At 52.1% G+C, this 22,502-nt stretch overlaps 1 protein-coding gene across 2 annotated transcripts in view; it reads right to left on the bottom strand.

The window, feature by feature from the left end:
- The window catches only part of KCTD10 (potassium channel tetramerization domain containing 10), a 27,123-nt gene continuing 4,621 nt past the window's right edge, over positions 1 to 22,502 (bottom strand). The window contains exons 2-7 of one of the 2 annotated variants that reach the window (XM_077765948.1): positions 20,759 to 20,972; positions 12,157 to 12,326; positions 9,071 to 9,160; positions 8,782 to 8,834; positions 7,380 to 7,575; positions 1 to 2,822 (exon numbers count right to left, since the gene is read on the bottom strand). In XM_077765948.1, the coding sequence (XP_077622074.1) occupies positions 2,598 to 2,822; positions 7,380 to 7,575; positions 8,782 to 8,834; positions 9,071 to 9,160; positions 12,157 to 12,326; positions 20,759 to 20,972 (948 nt within the window). In that variant the 3' untranslated portion in view covers positions 1 to 2,597. The remainder of the gene's footprint in view (positions 2,823 to 7,379; positions 7,576 to 8,781; positions 8,835 to 9,070; positions 9,161 to 12,156; positions 12,327 to 20,758; positions 20,973 to 22,502) is intronic. The other variant, XM_077765949.1, reaches the window with a different exon arrangement.

Here is a 22,502-nt window from a genome sequence, read left to right as displayed (position 1 = left end):
TTTCAACAGAAGCATGACGTAACTTTTATTTCACACGTCCACAGATGCTTGTACAACACACAGTGACTACTTCTAATGTTTACAGCATTTTTTCCCGTAGCACAGAGAGCAAGGTTAGTGACACACAGGTGCGCTACAGTGACGCTGGGTGGAGCCCTAAAGGAGGGCAGAGCGGTGCGGACACCTGGGGCCCGAGCTGCCACTGTGGGGTGCGGGTGAGCACGCACAAGCCGAGGGTGGGGTCCCTGCTCCTTGGCCAGGCTGCTCCTCTGCTGACCTGGGGGCAGGGGGAGGGGACAGAAGAGGCTACTCCAGATTGTCACAGGCACAGGCCCCCGGGCCCCACAGACAAGGACTTCTTGATGACAAGGGACCCAGAACTGTTCTACTTTAACTGTAAGCTCTTACAATGTAATAAAACACTTGACGGCATCTCAGGCCAGCGTTTTTACTTAGATGGTTCTCCCGTATAACTATTGACCTTTGTTTGCCCTTCATGCTCACATAAAAATCAGTTCCTTGTAGAATACATTTGCCAACAGAGCTTGGACCAGCCAATGCTTCCTGTCAGCTCCTGGCTACGCAGCTCACGGAATCCTTCAGCGCGGAATGTCTCAGGAACCTGTTCCGATCCCAGGAAAGCAAAGACTCAGAACGAACAAGTGTAGGAAAAGTGTAGAGACTGCCAGAAACATGAGCTCAGACAGTGTAGACACCCAAACAAATCCGATTGTTCCACAGACTTACTCTTCACAGAAAGATTTTAAAAAACAATTCATAGGATGGCTTTTCCATTCCTACAGAAAATGTCAGAACTGACATTTGCTTTAACTTTCTAAAAAAAGTTCAACCCAAATGCCAGGGTTGGTGTTTAAAACTGAAACGGTATATAAAATATTTACGAAACCGTGTCTAAGCCCCCTTTCCTGTGCACTTAAGAAAATCCAAAGGGCCTGGTAGGAAAGTTTCCTACACACAACAGTTTAAAAAGCATCGACCCCCCATACATGATTTTTAGGTTCAGTCAAGATTGAGAGTTTTATTGGAGGCTTTGCTGCTGGATACAAAATAAAGGCCTATGACTGTCCTGAGAAGGGCAGCAGGTGCAAAGCCTAAGCCATAAAAACCATTTCAAAATAGAAACTCGTTTTTTTGGAATACACGGTGTCAAAGGCTGCCCACGTTAACACCTTTGGTATAAAACAGTTACATTTCCCTTGAAAAGCAGACAAATCCCATCCATTCCTTCACACGCGCTCACGTTCCCCTCTAACTACTCTACCTAATCTAGTCGCAGCCACATCAGCCACAACGCGCTTCTGTCCCTTCACGGGCGCAGAGGAGACTGGGAGGTAGGGCACCGAGAACGTCCGTCCTGCAGAAGCAACTGTGCGGACGGCCGGGCTCCAGTGCTGGCCCCCTGCGCCCCACAAGCACACGTCCCCTCCACAGTCGCACACGTCCCTTAAACACGAACACACACTCGTAACCGGACCACAAAGGATCTGCACAGCCTTGCGCTCCTGCTCACTGTGGCCACACTGTAAAAATCAGAGGCAAAGACATGAAGGGGATCTCCGGGGGACAGGTGCCCGGAGATTGCTGGTGGGGGTGGGCTTCCTGCCTGGATGCCAGGCTCAGGCGACAGGGCCGGGCCACGTCTGCTTTCTAAGCAAAAGGCAGGGCTTCTACTTGAGACAGTGAGCCCAGTTAACAGAGAAGAAGGCCGAAGGCAGAGGAAGGGATCCCAGGAAGCAGTGGGGTGTGAGCTCACCTGGAACCAGGCCGGACGGCCTTCCCAGCATGGAGCTGGCCAACAGGGAGGGCAGGGGGAAGGGGCGGGAAGGGGCCGGGACTCCAGCCCTCCGTGCCAGGGACAGTTCTGCCCTTGGCCAGGCATGTGGGGTCCCCACAGGTCAGCCCAGGTGGCAACAGGCCTGCCCCTGCCCCAGAGCGGGGCACCCAGAGCCAGGCCAGGCCAAGTGAGAGGCACGGAGCTCATGAGTCCTATCTTCCACGCCACAAACTGCAATCATTTACCAGTAAGCTATAGACGCAAAATCCTGCTGCCGAAGGGCTTTCAGCAAAACACCGGGCGGCTGCGCAGCTAGCACACAGGAGCCAACAGCCAGTGTGCTTGGGGGAGGGGAACACAACCAAAAAGGATGCTCACGGGAACCTCTGGTGGCCACCGAGGCAGGATCCCCCTTGGAGCTGTCCAACTGAACCCCAAGGGAATGCCACCCCGAAGTTCAAATAGGTAGTCCACACCCACAAAAATAAATAGCGCAAACGACATTTCTCACATCCTCTTCACACCCATTCATACTTTTCTCCGAGAACCCAGAAAGCCTGGCTCCAAGGAGTCCCCGATTCCCGCGGAAGGGGGAGATCTTGGACTCGGCTTGCTCAAGAACTAGGGTGCATTCGCCTGGGGACAGACAGTCACCTGGTCAAAAAATATCAAAATAATCATCTGGCTTATTACAAAAGTATCTTGAGCCTCCGGGGAAAGTGGAAGGCGCCCGGAGCCCGCAGGAGTCAGAGTGAAGAGCAGGGGAGGAGGGAGGTGGGAGGCGGCTGGCTCGCTCGCTCGCTCACTGGTGGAGGTGTGCCCGGTCATCCGGCCGCTTGATGTGGATGCGCCGCACACGTTCGATGCGCTCGCGCTCGCGCTCCTCGTCCTCGTCCAGGTGGTGGGAGCGGCCGGCCGCCCCGCCCGTGGCCTCCAGGAGCGCGTTGTCAGGTCCTCGGCCGTCCTGGGCCTCGTACAACAAGATATTGAGGGTCTCCTCATAAATCCGGGCCTCTGGGAACTCCACCTGCATCCCCACAACACACAAGGCAGGTAGGTTAGCATCACACACACCCCCACACAACACCCCTGCTACCTCCTGGGGCTGCTGGGCAGGGCCACTGGCCCCATCGGGCCCCGGGAATACCGTTTAAGGCGTCCTTGTTAAAGCAGTTTTTGTTTTCAATAGGCAATGCTTACACGCAGCACTTGACACAACACGAAAGAAAAGGGATGCGGTGCAGATAAACGTGCGTCTACACACACACATTCACACGCTTTAGAACACACGAAAGGTGACCCACCACACACCCTTCACCTTTTGCTTGCCCCTAACATAGGAGATCCCTCCACATCTGGGAGCGTAACAGCGCAACGAACCAGTGAGGTCGTTTCCAGCAAGTTTCTCCTAACCCCAGACCTCTTCTCCTGCAGCTGCTCCCCGCCTCAGAGCGGCCTTTAAGGCGGTCCTCTCCGAGCAAGGACAGCCGGAAAGGACACGACCCCTCCTGTGTGGTGAAGCTCTGTGCCTGCCCTCGGGGCTACGGCGCCACGAACCAGGGTGGGGGCTGCACAAGCGGGTCCCGGGCACCTGACTCAGAGACCTGGCCTTCGAGGGCAGGATTCGGAGGTTCTGAGAGAAATGGGGAGAGTGCACTCCACTCTGTATTTCCCACGGAGGCCACACGACCAGGAGAGGGAGTGCGCGGTGGCCGAGGGCTGGGACAGGAATCATGGCGGCCAGGTTGGGGGGACAGACCAGTGTGGAGAGGCCTCTAACTAGGAGTGAGTTTATGGCTTCTCCCCCACCAGGACTGTCCAGAGGGAGGTCAATGCGGCCTGTGACCCCGAAACTGGCCTCAGCTCAGAGAGCTCGAGAGGGGTCACCAGAGTCTCCCAATGCCCAGAGAGTGGAGGAAAGTTCTCGGTTTCCCTTTTTCTTTCCCCCATCCCCTTGCCCCCCAAACCCACTCCACCCCACATCTTGTAGCACCAACAGCTGGAGCCTGGGGAGTCCAAATTCTGAAGGGGAACCTTCCTTTCAAATTAGGAGAACTGTGGTCTCATCAGGACGTAGCAAATCTGGGCTACGGTTTTCCTCTAGCTTCTTCATGCCACTTGGCTCCAGGGCAGGGTAAAGCCGCAGGTGGTGTGGCAGAGTGGGGAACTGAAGCCCAGCCTTCTGATCAGGTGACTGAAAAGGGGGAGCCCCAGGGAAGCAGAAAGCACCAAACGATTGTGCAGGAGGGGCGCTCGGGAAAGCAGCTGCCTGAGGTTGTGCGTGAGCCCCTGGGCCTGAGCCCGGCTGCCAGTCTGTCCCTCGACAGCACGCACAGAACTGAGCCATGGGACAGAGCGCTGCCGCAGACACCGACTGGACCTCAGTGCGGCTCAGACCTGAAGGCTTTGCAAACTGGACTGCCATTGGAACCGCAACCCACAGCTGGCTGGAACTTGTGACCTGAACCCAAGTGGGTACACTGCTACTAAAACAATAAAAAAAAAAAAAAAAAAAAATAAATGTTCTCTTTAGGATTTAAACAAGCTCTAAAGGGGCGCCTGGGTGTCTCAGTCAGTTAAGCGCCTGACTTCAGCTCAGGTCATGATCTCACAGTCCATGAGTTCGGGCCCCACATCAGGGTCTGTGCCAGCAGCTCAAAGCCTGGAGCCTATTTCAGATTCTGTGTGTGTCTCTCTCTCTCTGCCCCTCCCCCGCTCATGTTCTGTCTCCCTCTGTCTCAAAAATAAATGAACACTAAAAGAAATTAAAAAAAATTTTTTTTTCATTTTTGAGAGGGAGGAGGGGTGGGGAGCACAAAGGAGCCTAAGCAGGCTTGGGGTGCCTGGGTGGCTCAGTCGGTTGAGTGTCCAACTTTGGCTCAGGTCATGATCTCATAGTTCATGGGCTTGAGCCCCAGGTCAGGCTCTGTGCTGACAGCTCAGAGCCTGGAGCCTGTTTCAGATTCTGTGTCTCCCTCTCTCTCTGACCCTCCCCTGTTCACACTGTCTCTCTCTCTCAGAAATAAATAAAACATTAAAAAATTGTTTTAAAAATAAACAAACTCTAAAGCCCTCTAACATTCGGAATATCCAGGATACAATTGAAAGTTCACATCAACGAACAACCAGAAACATCTCAACTCCTGAGGGCAAACAGAATCAACAGACACCACGTCCAGGACACAAGATGCTGGAATTAATCTGACGGAGACTTGCAAGCAGCTATTACAAAAACGTCCCCACAAGGAAGGGTGAACTCGCTTAAAGCAAATGCAAACATAGGCTTCAGTAAGGAAACAGAAGATAAAAGATATCATGTTACTGAAAAATACAATAACCAAGATAAACACACATACACACAAACTTACTGGAAGAGCTTAATAACAGAATGGGGATGACAGAGTCCGTGAACTTGAAGACAGAGCAACAGAAGTAACAGTCTGAACAACAGAACAAAGAAGACCAATCAAGGGCACAGCTCTGTGCTCTATTAACACCAAGTCCCTAGTGAGTCAGAATCGAGAACCAAATGGACAACATATGTATTAACTATCTGCTTAAACTTTAATTTCAGCAAGCCAAACCCTTTCCGGCTTAACCACAAAAGACAGTTAAACGATTAAAGGAATTAGTAAAGCACTTGGAAGATTGTACCAAGAAAGATCACAATTATACAAAAAACCCCCAAAGGAACATCAGTATAGTTACTTGAAACAACAAAATACGAACGTCAGCTCCAAAGCACAGTCCCGAAGGTGTGGGCTAGAAGGTACCTGCTCCCGCAGGGACAGCCATGGCCCCACATAAACCCCCTGGAAATCCAGGCATGTGTTTCCCCTGAAGAAGGGAAGGAGACCTTGGGGACAGGAGCAAAGGGGGCCGTGGCTAGGGGCCCAGGCCGGCCACCTGAATCCCTGCCTCTAGCCAATTTCAAAAACACAAGCACAAGCTCGCTCCAGAACCTGTTGGCTAAGCTATAAATGGTTGGGATCAGGTCAGGAGACCTCTGAATCCTTTGTTCCCTGCTGAAATCTAAAAACATAAAGTCAGTATTTTGAAGCTTAATCAGATTAATATGATGGTCATCCTGTTAATATCCAAGGGCAAAGGCAACCTGTGCATATAACAAAACCAACTGACAAGGCGGGGAAGCTGATTATAAATGGAATTTATGGCTCTAAAGAACAGTACGCAGGAGAAAGGAGGCAGGTGTCTTGCCGATGTGGTAAAGGGAAGTGAGAGACTCTGATCTCCCTGCTACCTTTGAAAGAAAAAGAAACCTTAGGGGTTTTCCCTCCTTAGCTACCTTTAACTAGTATCCATCTTTCAAGACATATTCCAAATACCAATGACAAAATGTTTTAAAAGTTTAAAAAAGGGGCGCCTGGGTGGCTCAGTTGGTTAAGTGTCCGACTTCAGCTCAGGTCATGATCTCACAGTTCAGGGGCTCGAGCCCTGCGTCGGCCTCTGTGCTGACAGCTCAGAGCCCGGAGCCTGTTTCGGATTCTGTGTCTACCTCTCTCGCTGACCCTCCCCTGCTCACACTGCCTCTCTCTCTCTCAGAAATAAATAAAACATTAAAAGAAAATTAAAAAGTTAAAAAAATAAACGTTTACAACTCTGGTTTCTACTCTGTGGTCTCATGTTCTGCCCTTTCTTTGGAGGCTAGCTCTAGAATCCCACACAACTGTGTGCTCCCGGGGCCTCAGTGAGGACGGGCACCTGACTGGGTGACCTACAGTCTTGTGTGTGAAAACCTGTGAGGCAGACCCACCGCAGGTCCCTGGGAATTGGGATTCCCTTAGCAAGGTTCTGAAGGAAGTGACAGAGTATACTGGGAGATGTGTATTTTGAAAAGAGGAAGAAAACCATGCTGCAGAGCCCAAGAAGGGTAAGCAAGCAGAAGACCTCCAGGGAGCCAAGTTCGGTTAACAGAGGACCAGATCTCCAACCACACCCAGCGGTATTGCTGGTTTGTAGAGGAAGATACAGAAGTAGGTCCACAGACTCCAGAGTCAGGAAGTGGTGTGCTCAGAAGGAAGCCAACAAACCTGGGCGCTACGGGATGCCAAGCAGGCCCCGTGTGGGTGCGGGGCCACTCCAGGTCAGTGGGCCAGAGGAGGGCAGACCGATGGCAGAAGTCGTAGGTCATGACTAGAAAGCCAAGGTCAAGCTCTTGAAGGTATCACCATTCCTCTGATGACTGAGATGGGGTGGGGCCACGCTGGGGGGAAATGGTGGTGCTGCGGAACACTGACCCATCACCGGCAGGAGTCAATGCAGGTGGCAGGGTGACAGTGGTACGAGGCTACATCTGAATCGACGTTTACAGCCAAGGGACTTAGGTGCCATAGGACCGTCCCTAGTTGCTAACCATCAGAACGGAAGTGCCATTCTGTTTCTCCAAGGCCTACAGGGGACTCTCCAGGGCCCATCAGACAATGAGTGTTTTCACAATGAGTGGTCGTAGTGCAGCAAGGAAAGCGTTTTCAAAGCCTTTCCCTTCTTAGGTCTATTTTGCTCAAGGGAAAGGGAAGTGGCATTTCAGATGGGCCACTCAGAGCCGTTCCCTGGAAGCGCTTACCTTAGTCTGTTTCTTCTCAGTGGCATAGACGATGGAGGTACAGCAGACCTCGGCGATCTTGCGGCCCTGCCCATAAAAGGACCAGCAGCAGATTTCATCCCCAATGACGTCCTTTATGAACAGGACCCTTCCATTAAAGCGCAGAGAGAGCTTATCAAAGAGCTCTATGTTTTTCAACATATTGTCGTCAGAATTGCTGCAAAAGAGCATTTGGTAAGGTGACCTCAGGCTGGTCCTATCGGCAGCTGTGTTTCCCATCCCGTTTCAACCTCCCGAGGACCCCAGGAGGAGAGCACTGCAGTCCCCACTGCTCCACGAAGGAAAGGGAGGGCCGCAGAAAACGGGTAACTGCCCAAGGCCAACATGTCAGAGCCAGGCCTCAAGAGAGACAGCTCTAGCCCCTAAGCCCATGCTCCTAACCAGCATGCCAGAGGGGCCGCCAGGCTGGGCTCTGCTGCAGCTGGAATGAAACGTGAAAATCTCGGGGCCTGTGGCACAGGCACCAGGTGGGGGGAGCCCCGCGAGTGACAGGACGGGACTACACAAGGGACACTCTTCATCTTGGGTTAATTTCTGGGTCTTGAGTAACCTCATTAGACCCCCTACAACTGGGACCACATGGTCCCAAGAGCCAGAAGGCAGTCTAGAAACCTATATATATTGCCGGTGGGAATGTGAAATGGTGCAGGTGCTTTGGAAAAACAGTTTGGCACCCAAATGACTACAGCTAGGGTTGCCACGGGGCCCAGCAATTCCGCTCCTAGGTACACCTAAGAGAAATGAAAATCTCTGTCCACACAGCAATGTATGTAACGAATGTGCTATGAGCGTTCATTAGCAGTGTTCATGATGCCACCCCCCCCCCAAAGCAGAAACCCTGATCACACATCAACTGATGAACGGATCAACAACACGCAGGGGCTACCCACAGGATGGGGTATTATTCACCATAAAAAGGAAAGCAGGATTGATACACAAGGATGACCTTGTAACAAGCTAAGTGAAAGAAGCCCGTCACAAAAGGCAACATATCGTACAAGCCCATTTACAGGAAGGGTCCAGAGCAGGCAAATCCACACAAGCAGAGGGCAGTGTCTGCCAAGGGTTGGGGGGGTGGTGGTGAAGAGTGACTGACACTGGGCTTCTTTCTAAGGTGATGAGAATGTTCACAGAGTAGGGGCGTGGCGAGGGCTGAACAAGTCTGTAAATACACTAAACATCACTGAATTATATACTTTCAAAGTGTGTGTGTGAATTCAATCTCCTGTCATCTGTCACCCTGGGCACTTTTGAGGTACAGACAGCCAGCCTCCCTGGAAGGTAAAAGAGGGGCTGGGTCCGTGTGGCAAGTGTGGGAAGCTTTCCTGGCGAGTGTGGACAGCTTTCCCCACTGACACCTTACCTGGTATACGAGTATTTGTTGTTACTTCTGTTGTAGAGCAGCTTCACAGCCGGCTGCAGGTTGTTTTAAAAAAGAAAGAAGAGAATCACTTGGAGTGGAGGCACAGAGGACACGGGCTTCCCGTGGGGCTGGGCCCTGTCACCAGGCCCAGAGGCAGCTGANGGGGGATTGGGTTCCCACTCTTCACCCCTTCTCAGCCCTTGCTCAGGCACTTACATAGGTTTCCATTTTAAAACTTAGTCGTGACTTCAGCAGCCAAAGAAACGCCACAGGGGAGCTTCCAACGTACCTTATTTGAAGTCGCTATAAGTTTCTGCTCTTCCTTGGATGAGGTGATGACGGGAACTTTGCAGAAAGGCTCATAAGTATCTTTGTTCTGCTGGAACAAAACATGCTTTCAGCCTAGGAGGCCTGCCCAGCATCGGATTAGTTAAGCTGGCCTGCTGGGTAAAGGCGGGCTCTGGCGAGGGAAGATGGGGCCGCCAGTACTGGGAAGAGAGGAGGATTCTTACCACCAGTGAATTAGGGGGAGGGGGAGACGGCCGAGAGTCAAGTTCTCTAGTAGGTCTGCTCTTTGGTCAGGGTGCTCAGTAAATCCTAACAATGAGAACACATTTCCACCGCCCAGGGAGCCACTTGAAAATAAACTCTAGGGACAGTCAGTTGGCTCCGTCGGTTAAGTGCCCGACTTCCGCTCAGGTCATGATCTCACGGTTCGTGGGTTCGAGCCCTGCGTCGGGCTCTGTGCTGACAGCTCAGAGCCTGGAGCCTGCTTCAGATTCTGTATCTCCCTCTCTCTCTGATCCTCCCCTGCTCACGCTGTCTCTCTCTCTCAGAAATAAATAAAACATTAAAAAACATTAAAAAAAAAAAGAAACTAAACACAGCAGATGAAATATGATAGTGTCAAAACACCTAACGCCCAGCTGCAACAGCCGTGCAAGAACTTAGAAAGTATAAGCCTACAAGGAGAAGAACGGGAGAGGGGAGGTCAGCAGACAAAAGATGTCAAAAATCTGAGGCTGGGGAGCAGATGAGGAAGAACTGAGGAGAAAGAGAAAGCTGAAATCTGCATCAGCAAATGGGAAAGAATCTGGAGATTTTCAAAGAACAGCCCTGAAGGCTGGTGGGCACAGGGCCAGAGCAAAGGACTGTCAACCAGTCAGCAGAAACACCGGTGAGACCCCACACTCCCCAAATATATCCTCTTCCCCTGGCGGAAGAAAGGTCTACCTTCCTGGAGCAGTTTGTATGGGTGAGGACAGGGCTGAGCAGCTCTACTAAAAACAGGGGGATTAAGCAAACGGTCGACACACTTAACAGTGAGCCCCAGCCCCTAACTCGTTCCTCCACTCAGATCGCAGAAGACGGCCAGTCAGGCTTATACCCACCAGGCAGGAGTGGAGGATTCCTCCACAGGGAACCGATCTGTCCAGGAAAAGGCTTACAGATTGGACACTGGGGATTCCCATGGAAAGAGCCTTTTCATCCACCACTGAAGCCCTGACACCTGCTGGATGAGGCCCACCCACGCACACACAGCTTTTCAGAACCCTGCTCTTCAATTTTAACAGACCAAAGATCATCAGATTACATGCAGAAAGCCTCTCAACCATGAGACTGAAACCAAAACAAAGAGAAAAGGGAAGGGAAGGAGCACGACGATGCAGGCGCAGAAAGAAAACTTCAAATAGTATTATCAGATGAAGAGCACATAGGGAATCCTATGAAATAAGATTGGTGTTCTATATAAGACAGCACTCAGAGAACATGAAAATGCTCTTGGAAATTAGAAATATGATCATAGGAATGAAAAGTTAGAAGAGTTGAAAAGATAAAATTGAAGAAAACCTCTGAGAAAGTAGAACAGAAAGGTAAAAGTGACAGAAACTGGGAGGAGGTCAGTCCTAGAGGTTTAACTTCACACTAACAGAAACACTAACAGAAAGGGAACCTGGAGGGCGTGTCTCTAAGACAAAGATGAAACCGATTCACTGGTGTGTCTAAACACACCAATAGGAGACCGACCTTTCTGACCATTTAGGGATGAAACAGAGGTACGTACTTCGAAAACCAAGCAGACAAAACAATGAGGCAGTCACTAACTCTGGCAAACCGAAAAGCGGCACAATAAAAATCTTCACTGTATACTCTGTGGCTCAACTGTTAACAATATTTAGACATTGCAATGTAAACTCTGAATACTGATTTAACCAAAGTTAAAGTTAAAACCTAAGTTTGGTAGTGGTTGGTGGTAGTGCATGAGCAAAAACTTAACTGTTGTATAGCAACACCAATAGATGATGTTGAAAACTGAAATGTCAATAAACAGCAGTGGAAGAAATCTGAAAGTAAACAGAGGTATGGAAAGAATTAACAGAGGAGAAAGATATGATGTACATACATTACTTCCACAAACAGAAAAATGAGGGGTGCCTGGGTGGCTCAGTCAGTTAAGCACCTGACTCTGAACTTCGGCTCAGGTCATGATCTCATGGTTTGTGAGGTTGAGCCCCGAGTCAGGCTCTGCACTGATAGTGCAGAACCTTCTTGGGATTCTCCCTCTCCCTCTCTCTGACCCTTTCTCTCTCATGCACATACGCGTGCATTCTCTCTCTCTCTCTCAAAATAAACATACAAACGTTAAAAAAACATAAAAATTAAAGGCTACGGTATTTGGTTAGATTTACAGCGAGTTCACAGACTCTCAGGTAGAGGTGGTGCATAGAAACAACAGCTCCTCAAGGAGCTAGGCAGTATGGGTACTGTTTGAGTGGAGGGCCAGACAGACGTCTGAGCCTGAGGGAGGCACCGACCGACAAGAGCCTCATGTATACAGATCCAACTCCTGTGGCAACATGAAGGGACTCTTCGGATCCTCTGCCATGTTGGAACTTTGTTTGAAATAAATGACCGCTGGCTAGGTCTAGGGGCATTCTGGTCTTATAGGAATTCTGCTATCACCAGAGTTGACTCCAGTGGTCCTAACCCAGGTCCAGCTGAGGAGTAAGGGGTGTCTGAGTCTGCAGAGATTATCCGAGGCTTCCAACAGTGACTGGTGGAGTAAGAGTAAGTCCCAAGATGGGTCCAGAAAACTGATCAAGTTTTACATCCCAAAGCTCAGTACTGAAGGGGTTCACTGTACATACGAGGTGACCCAGCACGACAGCGACTTAGTGCAGTTAGGTGGCCGAAGGGTTACTGGGAAGCCGCTATGGGGTCCCCAACCCAAGGAGAGAGAAGCTCCAGGGTTACCTGTGAACTCGCACATCTCAGTGAGGGAGGAACTGCCCCCATTTTGCAGAGGAGGAAAAAGAAAAAGGCAGGCGGGCCCAGCACCTCCCCACCCTTCTGGGGAGAAAGGGGGATACCTACTTGTAAGGCTGCCTGGCACTCTTCCACCAGGCCCTGGACCAGGTAGTACTTGGCTTCTGCCAACAGCTCCTCGATCTCCCGGCGGCTCTCGGGCAAGGGGACCGCGCCGTCACGAAGGTAGTTGAGTATCGTGCCGAAGTGTTTCCCACACCGGTCGATAAGGATCCAGCCTGCGGCGGCACAAGGACAAAGGGAGAGCCTAGTTACATGGGCACACATCTCCTGGAAGGTTCCGAGGACTGGGGTGTCTCTTGGCTTCCTCCCCCTCGCAGAGAAGAGCAGGACCGCACGGGGGCTACAGCCCCCCCAGTCCTCCCGAGCTGTCAGCAAAGGGCTGACTGAGTCCTGCCTGGGAAGCACCGCAGTGATCTCTGGCCCTGCTAGCTGGAGGCCACCACAACCACGCACTCATCTGTCCCAGGCTCTCGTGGATGCCAGGACTGTGGGGTCTAAAAGCAGGTTTCTAAAGTACTCTCAAAAATCCCTCAGATGTCCCTTGGACAACCCAAGAGTGCACAAAACCTGGATAAAATGGGACCAAATGACCACACCCCAATGATTGGGAAAAAGAGAGAGGTAAAAATACCTACTCCCTCTTTCCACGATGCTTTCAGACCGTCAAATGACAGAGCCATTTCTAAGGAAGCAGAAGACCACAGCCTCTGACTCCCAAGAGGGACCCCTGCTGCCNCAAACAGGCCCTTACTGCCTAGTGACAGCGACCCACAGGGGAGACGGTGAGCCCGACAGACCCCGCCTCAGGCAGCTGAGTGTAACACAGGGAGACAGAACTCGCTTTCACTAACTGTGGCAAAATGAGGTGATTGCTGATCAGAACCAGGCACAGTGAGACGCACCTGGAAGCTGAGGCCAGCAAGCCAGCCCTTCCTTCGGCTTCTCAATGGCCTCTTGAGTCTGGGCATTGGTCTGCTATGCCTCTACTAGGGACCCCCAGGTTTCCACAACTCATCTTCAGAAATGCAAATACCCCAGGGCAGGGCGGGGCAAGGTGGAAATTGCAGGAGGAAAAAAGACTGGAGCCTGGAAGTGGTAGTCTCCTATGTCTCAACAGAGGCCAAGAGGATCTGGAAAGAAGCCAGTAGAGGAGTGCGCCCTCCCAGGCCCGCAGGGCAGGTCTCCTGTCCCCACTACCGGTGAGAGGACACCCGTGCACAGGGCAGTTGGGTCTGAGCAGGAACTGGTAATTTTATGTCCCACTTCAATTCGTCTATTGCTCAGTCTGGGAGAGGGGCCCACGCTTCCACTCCTAACACCACGGCACCCAGGCCCACGTCCCCCTCTGACCCCCCACAAAAGCCCAGAGCACCAAAGACACCTCCTTCATATCCAGAGTCACAGGTCTGTCCACCGCCCCCTTCCCAGACCTGGCCCTGCCAAGTGCGCTCTCGGGGTTTTAGGGCACCGCTTGGTATTTGCCACAATCGCCAGGAGAGTTTGGAAAGAAGGCCGTTTCCGTATTCCCGTCCTACAAACTCCTTAGTCCAACCGTCCGGTCAAAGGTCTGGCCCTGCCCCTCCAGAGGCCTGCACTTGGCACCTCCACGCGGCCACGGTTTCCGGAGCACAGGGGGAAGCGCCCTTCCCAGGCTGGCAAACACAATGCAAACGTGTGGCCTGGAGGTAAACCCTGGCTTCAAGGAAGGAAGAGCCCTTCGCAGGCATGGTAAATCACATCACCCTGACAGCGACCGCGGGACATCATCCCACCGCTTCTTTCTACATTTAAGACAATAAAGCAGGGGTGTCGTTCCTGCCACACAGCTCGGTGGCCTCTGGGGGCCGTGAGCAAGCAGCAGGGGTGAGTGGAGGTGGGCCGGCCAGCTGCCCCTGGAGAGAGGGGCTGGGTGGGGCTCTTCCTCGCTCCAGCAGAGAGGGCCAGACAGGAATGTGGGCCCAAGGCCGCGGGAGCCTCTGACATTCCAACAGAAGCCAGAAATGCAGGTTTCTCTGGGAAACCTCCCGATTTTTAAATAACGGTAAAGCAAGATGTCATTAATCCACTCTAGGGCAAATAAGACCTATCTGCAGGCCACCAGCTTGCGACCTCTCCCCTACCCTGGATGATCCAATGCTTTCCCTCCAGGGGGCGGACAAGGGTAGAAGGACCATGCTGTCTTCCCAACAGTTCTTTCAGTGGGCTCCTCGCCCTGCATCGTCCACAGATGACATCAGAGGCTCAGAGACATTCCAAGCTGGGGAAGCAGGACTAGATCACAAAAAGCAAGTAAGAAATTCACAGGAAAGCTCCTTTTCACCAGAATTGAGAAGACAAGGAGAATCTCACTCTTCAGAGAAATGGCAACACGTTTAACTCGGCAACTCCGGGAAGAAAACGTCCACGTTCTGCCTCTGATGCTCGGAAAGAGCAGAGGCCCCTGAAATCAATTATCCAAGTGACAGTCCGGAGTTTCCATAAACGAATAGGCAGACCGTGACATTGGGCGCCAGCTCAAGAATGCTGTCAGGAAATGCTTGTGGTGAAGGAATCATACTTTGGACAAATAAGGGCAAAGGAGCGAGGCGCGCGCGCCATGAGGTTTCAATTAGCATTTTGATTTTAAAATATTTTAGTTGCTTTCAAAGCCAGAATCAACCCCCTTAGAAACAGCTCAAATGCCCAGCGTGTAGAAAAGCAAATGGAAGTCCAGCAGCTCCTGGCTTGTGGGGTACCTTTCCTGACACCATGGAGCACGCAGGCCATTTTAGAAGGTGTACAAGTCAGGGCAGTCTGGGGTCTGGCGGCCCGTCCGGCAGAGCTGAAGAGCAGAACAGGCAGGCGCAGAGCAGAAGGCTCTGGAACAGTCTGGGAGATCCAATACAGCCTAGTGGTTAAGGGCAAGGACCTGCATTGGAAATCCAGTTCTGCCGCCTACTTGCTGGATGACACAAGTGTGTCACCAAACCTCTGTCCTAAAACTCGTACCCCACAGGGCTGGCGTAAAGGCACGCTGAGAGAATGTATTGGAAACACAGCACAATGCTGGGTCTGTTGGCAGCACTCAAATGAGGTCTCTAACAAGGAGCCGCTTACACACCTCTTCAGCATCGCTGGAGGACAGAGCGGTAGCAGTTTCCAGAGGGGGCACAGTCCAGCCCGCAGGAGAGTCTGAGTGACTTTCGGGGTAACCCGGGGTAGGCTTCTCTCAGGGACAGGGGACTGGGCAACAAGGCCTGCCTCCTCGTGCTGCTTCTTGCTCCTTTCCCTGCCCCCGCCCCCGGAGGTGGCGGGCTTCACCGACCTCTCTTAGCAGCCTAAGCTATTTAAACCATTTTTGTGGTTCCCAAACTTGCCTGTTCATAAGGCACCTGAGGTACCTGTTACATATTCAGAGTCCAGGAAGCTACCCCATTCCTGAACCAGAGTGTCTGGGGCAGGGTTTCTCCACCTCGGCACTAGAGACATTTTGGACCAGATAATCCTGTGTTATGGAGGGACTGTCCTGTGCATCGTAGGGTATTTAGCAGCTTCGATGGTCGCTACCCACCAGAGGCCAGCAGCGCTCCGACCCCCAAACTGTGACAACCAGCAAAGATCTCTGGACATTGCCAGATGTGCCCTGGAGGGGTCATCCATGCCTTAGCATCAATGAGATAGATCAAAGACCTAGATGTAAAAAAACAATGTAAAAATTCTGACATATCAAAAAGCACCATTAAAAATGCTGTCACAAGTCAGACTGGGAGAAGATATTTACAGCATAAAATCACAAAGAAATGGGATCCAGGTTATAGACTTTCACAAAGCAGTAAGAAAAAAAAAGGAAACAGGAAAATGTGTAAATAAGATGCAATCAGGCAGCTACAATGACACACAAATGACCCATATGCATAAAAAGATGCTCAACAGACTAGAAATTAGGAAACGTGACAGAACACCAGCTCATAACCCTCAGATCGGCAATAATTAAGAGGTTCGGCTGTGCCGGGTGTTGGCAAAAATTCAGACCACTGTGAGGAGTGTAAACTGGCACAACAGCTGATTCCTAGTCAGGCCAAGGATGCCATCCGGGTTTCCCTTCTGCAAATAAGCTCCAGGAGAGAACTCCCGGGGGCAGCCAAGGTCGTAAACGCAGTGGCCCTGGCTCTAGAGCCTTTTCATTCACACAATAAGAATAGGACTTTCCGTGTGTGCCACGATGTGGCAAAGGTCGGGGAGCACCGTCCAGGACAAGCCCACCCTGCCAGGGCATGTGTGAGAAGGGCAACACTGGAAGCCATCTAAACAGCCCTCACCAGAATACGGATCCATAAACTCTGGTATCATCCCCCAACAGAACACAACCCCCAGTGTTTGGACCAGGGCTGCGTATCACTCAGAGCTAGATCCCACGAGCACACGCTACAGTGGCAAAGAGGCTACAAACAGCGTAACACCATTTGTAACCTGTTGGGAAACACACCAGCTCTGCAGGGACAGAAACAGCAAGAGGAATTCACTCCACGTTCACATCAGTGGCCCTCACCACCGGCCGCACAGCCGAATCCCCCGCAGAGCCCCTCAAAGCCCTGACGCCCCACAGCTGTCTAAGTACCCTTGGCTCTCAGGGGAACGGGGGGACCCAGGACTCAGCTCCCAGGTGACTCACTGTGCGGCCAAGGTTGAAATTCCCTTAGTGACCCCAAAGTCAGGCCATTGGTTACCTCTGGATGGGAGGAAGGCAAACAAAAAAGGTAAAGAGGGGCCACATGGGCCCAGGCAATGTTTTATTTCTTGTGTGAGTGGGGGTAATGTGGAGGACAAAGGCAAAAGAAATGTAGAAAAAAATTAAATCTCCTTATAGCTTGTAGCCCCTGACAGCTACTTGAGACAGGCAGGGTGACCTTCCCCCAGGAGCTCAGCTGCCTCACGTTAATCCTTTGCTAGGGGCACAAGGCAACCTTAGTTTGACCCTAGCCTAGACCGCCCGGAGCCTGGATCCTGTAAGTCCTCGTTAACATATAAAAATCCATTTGGGGGGCTCCTGGGGCACTTGGTCAGTCAAGCATCTGGAACTCTTGGTTTCAGCTCAGGTCACAACCTCATGGTTTATGGGTCTGAGCCCTGTGTGGGGCCCTGTGCTGACGGTGCAGAGCCTGCTTGGGATCCTTTCTCTCCGCCCCGCCCCCCTCCCGCCACTCGTGTGCAAGGGCGCTCGCTCTATCTCAAAACAAATAAATACACTTAAAAAAAAATCCATTTGGAAACTTCATCTCCACCCCCCAAACACATGTGAGGAATCACCCTCCAAGTGCATGGCCCACTGATACACATCTGAAGGGTCTCCTAAGGTTTTAGGGGATAGTAGTCAATGACCTTACCTTAGCAGCAGCCCCTCAAGGTCCTAGAAGCCTTCCTTCCAAATTCCTTAGAGACTTACCCTGCTCCTGACCCCTCCCAACTTAAAAGTGCATAATCAGTCACCCCTCACAACCCCAGCGCAGCTCTCCCTGCCCCTGGGTCCTGACCCTGTGCTTTCATAAAACCAGTTTTTTGCACCAAAGACGTCTCAAGAATTCTTTCCTGACAGTTCGCTCCCAGACCCTAACGATTCACATCAGGGGCACAAGGGGGTTTGTTTGACTAATCACAATTTACAAGCTCTCACCGAATTGCAGAATTTTACAGAAGAGTATATTCTAACTTAGGGCAGGAAGGCTGGAGATGGCAGGGAAGCCACCAGGTACTACACCTGACTTCCCCGCCGGCCATCTGGCCTTCAAGGAGATGTGCGCTGACAGTAAGACTGATGACTCCATTCTGGTTCACACGCTCCCTCAATCCAAGAACATNGGGGGGGGGAGCGGAGGCTGGGGAGGCACTGTACCAAAGCAACAGGGACCAAACAGGTGACTAACTGCAGGCGAGCCCTAAGGCAGAGCCCTTGTTAAGGCAAGGCGCCAGATCAATCTGCGTCAAGGAGTCAGGTGAAAGTCCCAGCACTCCCAGCACGGGCCTTCCTGGGGAGGAGTCAGAGAGAGGCCTGCTCACTGCCAGAGTCCCGGCCGTCTCAGGAGAGCCACCCTTTGGGGGTAACGTGCAAAGCGCTCGTCCCCAAGGCCGAGGGGGGCCACTTCTCCCCAAGTGCTAAGTAAGACTTGCTTCTCCGCAGCCCTGTACACGGCTCCTCCTCCGCCTGGCCGGCCCATCCCGGCAGGATGAAGTGGGAATGAACAGCGCCCATCTACGGGGTCTCCCACAGCTCCCAGCTCCACCAGGAAATTCCTATTGTTAGTGTCCTCCCTCAATCCCGTAAAGCCCTGAAATGCATCACCATTCACAGCTCTGAAAAGAGGAAACAGGCACAGAGAAAGTCACCTGCCCAATGTCCTACAACTAGTAAATGACAAATGAGCCTAAATTAGCCCAGTGGCTGATACACACAGAAACAGCTCGCTCCATCAACGTTAGCTGTGAATGTTTCCGTGGGACAGAGCCAGGCCTCAAACCTGGCCCGTCTCACTCCTACACCCAAACCCTCTCACTCCAAACCTCCCTGTTTAGGAGCTGAGCGGTACAAAACTCCAAAAGGCAGAAGGGCAGGAAGCAGGCGCGAGTCCACCACCCATCCTGGGCCCCACATCCTCCACAGAAGTAACCGGTCTCTCAGGCACCCTTCAGATTCCTAGCAGCTCGATACACTCTACTGTGCGGCCCTGGAGCCCCGTCCCTTGGCCAGCAGGCCGCAGTGCTGGGTCCGCGGGTCTCACCAAGCCGCTCTGGATGTTCTGGCCCATTGGTGGCAAACCTCACTGAAGCCCAGGGTGAAGCTGGGAGATGCAGGGCAAGGGTGTGTCCGGGGGCAACACCGAGGCCCCCAGCCAGGCTGTGCAGTGTACTCACCAGAGGCCAACGGGACTGCCCTGCCTGGCACGGCGCGGGCTGGGAGACAGGACACAAAGCTGGCAGGTGACTTATGAGGGCTGCCGTGCTCAGGTGGCCAGGGGGCTGGACCCCCAGAGTAAGAGCCAGCATGCCCTGAACTCAGTAGTTTTTGTTTTTGTTTTTGTTTTTTTTTAAGTCCCATAGCTTTTAAAATGTGGTGCTATGAGCTTTTCATGATAGGCAAGGGCTGGAGCGCTGGGAGAGCTCAAAGAAAACGGCCAAGATTGGAGTGTCCAAGACAGCCCTGCTTCCCTGCACAGGCTGGGTTTTCCAGGAAGCACTGGGGACAGGACGTCCTCTAGCAGCTGTCTGGAGGCCCAAGCGGGACCCCTGGAGTGGTCCCCGCGTCTCTCCCAGCTGGGGATCTGAGAGCTGGGGGACGGCTCTTCCACAGCATGGCATTAGGCCAGCAAGGAGATGGGGCTCTAACTACTTCCAAAGCTACTCTGCCACTTTTCCTGATCCTCCCCAGAGACTGGGTAGGGCGGAAGAACAACTACCACGACCCTGGGTTCTCAGATAAGGTCTGTTTCCTTCGGCAGCTGGGGCGCTATTGTCTCAGTCTCCACAAATACTCCCGGGGCAATGCTGGGTGCGGCACAGCTAAGGGGATCCTCCCACTCATAAAAAGCTCTGAGCTTTCTGGGTGAGACACAGAAGGAAGCTCTGGGGTTCCAACCTCCTTCACCTGACGCCTGGCCAGAAAACCAAACTCACAGGAAGCTCAGGGACACAGACCCTCCAGCCGCTCAGCCAGGCCTTCTCCAGGACACAGGGGGAAATACCCTCGCTAGCGACCAGCTCAAGCTTCCTCCCTCGTAGGATCAGAGCTTGCACTCTGTGGCTAAGTCCCCAATCCCACCTACTTGTGGCAAAACCCGCCCACCTTCCCAGGAACCAAGGGGGAAGGCAGGGGTAGGAGCGCAGAGGCCAACCTCAGATAGGTAAGGGAGGGGCCGGCCAGGTCTTAAGGAACCTCCAGCCAAAGAAGTGAGCCTCATGTGACCTGCCTCGTGAACCCAACCAAGGGAAGAATGTCCCCCCTTGCCAAGTGCTCTTGGATTGCTCCAGGTGGGTAGGAAGCAGTTGCAGTAAGGTCAAGGTCACTTTATAAAGAATTCTTCGCCTTTTACTAACATGATTTTCCATGAGAAAAAGGTAAAAAGAAGAAACACGCCCTGAACATACACCTATTGAATACTAGGCACCAATAGCTCCATGAGGAGGGTATCACCAATGGGGAAATGGGAACCGGTTAAACAACCCCGTTAGGATCACCAGATACCAAACCCAGGTCTGTGAGTCTCTGTGAGGCCCCCATCCCAGGCGACAAGGGTCCACGGATCACATTTGTGTCTCTCTCACACTGGAGTTTCACTCTCACATCACAGAATCGTCGCTTGAGAGGACCGATTAGGGCAGCTAGTCCAGCCACCATTTTACAGAGCTGTGGCCCAGAGCGGGCAAGTGACTTTCTCAAAGTCACACAGCAAATCAACAACGAAGTCAGGACTGTGAGTCCCCACCCAGGTGTCCTCAGTTCATCTTCACATCTCAGCTCACACGTCACCTCCCTGGGGAAACCCTCCCTCACAACCCACCCTGGACTACATTTGTCCTCCCGGTTACACGCTCCCAAGAGCCCCTGTACACCGAGAGAACACGAAGCGCACCTGCCATTTAATGTTGCCTTCTGAACAAGGATGTCCTTCAGGCTTACCTTCGCTGTCAGTGAGCACCTCCATGCGCCCGCTGAACATGGCTTTCAGCATGGTGTCCTGCTTGGTCAGCGTCTGCATGGTGGTGTAGTAGAGGGCCCCGCCCACATTCAGCTTCACGTACTTGGAGCTGGGGCTCGTGCCCTTGAAGGAAGTGGTGCGGGTAGCAGCCGCTGGCACCGCTGAGCTCACCACACTTTCTCCTGACATCTCTTCCTGCCGGTGGAGAAGACACACGGTCACCAGGGTCACTGCACCTGGGCTGGTTTACCTCTTTCAGCCTCTGGGCTGAATCTGGCCTCCAGGTGTGGTTTGCTTGGCCCAAGTGTACACTGCATTGAAAACTTCAAGACTGCTCCAAAGGTTGACGACATGGGAGAGTTCCAAATTTCTGGCTTCTCTTAAAATTAGAGGCCGAATAGGCCAGTAGGGCAACAACCTGTGCGAGGTGGTACTGGCCCAAACCCCAGCCAGAAAGCTCATATACCAGCGTCACCTGCTGAGCCCGTGCTGTCGTGGCATGAGGACTCCCTGCCTGTTCCTCATATAAGTGAACACCCAGGGCACATCTGACCGCAGCTTAGAGCACTGCCCGGGCCTCTCTCGGTCTCCTAATTGCCACACACCACTGGAAGGCAGACAGCGCTACGTCTCAGCTGAACTACAAGTGAAATGAGCTTTTACCAATTCATTGGGGTCCCAGCTACCACTCCTGATACTTCCTGTTGGGGGGAGAGAGGAAAGTGTTTCTGGGAATGAAACAGCCATTAAAACGCCTGGAAGCAAGTTACTGCAAAATAGAGACTTCCTATAAAGTGTTTCTGAGGATGAAACAGACATGAAAAACCCTTGGAAGCAAGTTATTGCAAAATAGAGACTTCCTGTACTAGCGCCTCCCAAAACAGCAAGACCCGATGACCGTCTTATCAGTACTGCCAGCTCATGTCCATCTCAAAGAAATGGACGCACTGCTTTAAGCAGGCCTAGGAAAGAGATTGGGAGCCGGCACATGCGTACTCAAAGAAAACATCTCTTGGACAGTAAAAGTCTCTGGCAGGAGAAGATGTCCGAGAGTGGGCTGAATCTTTCATTGATCCGGGGCTCAGCAAAGGGGAGGCAGCCTGACGGCCAGGACCTGGCCTGGCACTCCTTTCTGGGCTTTGATGTTCCCAGTGAACATGAACTATTCATAGCACATCACCATCTGACAAAGCCACTCAGTGGCTGATGGATCAAGACACAAACAAGACTACCCCATAATTATGCCTGAACACAGACAAAAACAAGAATGTTGCCCCAAAACACAAAAATGACCAAACATCCCCAGATCCTGACTAATGTGACTCACTGCTGCTGCTTTACCAGTTAGAGCGTTAGCCCCACTCCATTCTTCCCACCTCCAAAATAGGAATTATGGAGTCCCAGTCACAGTGTTGACCCTCCTTCCTGACAGCATTCAATAAAGACCAAAGCCATACTTCCCCAAATCTTCCCCCAAATCATGCCAGCAAGCCCCAACCCTCTTTCCGAGATGCTCTCTCCCTCATTGCAACTTTGACTATAGGCATACTCCTGGGGGCTTTGACAGCACAAAACTTTTTAAAAAACAATACCCTGATCCTGAAACAGCTAATATGTATCACATGTATGATGGGTAAAATACAAACGTTATTTTTCAATGGGAGAAGGGAATAACAGTGGCAGCCTACTGTCCATCAATCGGTAATGGCAGATGCAATGACCCTG

Source organism: Crocuta crocuta, unplaced genomic scaffold (assembly GCF_008692635.1).
Source record: "Crocuta crocuta isolate KB4526 unplaced genomic scaffold, BGI_CrCroc_1.0 scaffold339, whole genome shotgun sequence".
NCBI lineage: Eukaryota > Metazoa > Chordata > Mammalia > Carnivora > Hyaenidae > Crocuta > Crocuta crocuta.
Note: the sequence above shows the minus strand (reverse complement) of the source record. Positions and strands in the feature narration are given on the sequence as shown.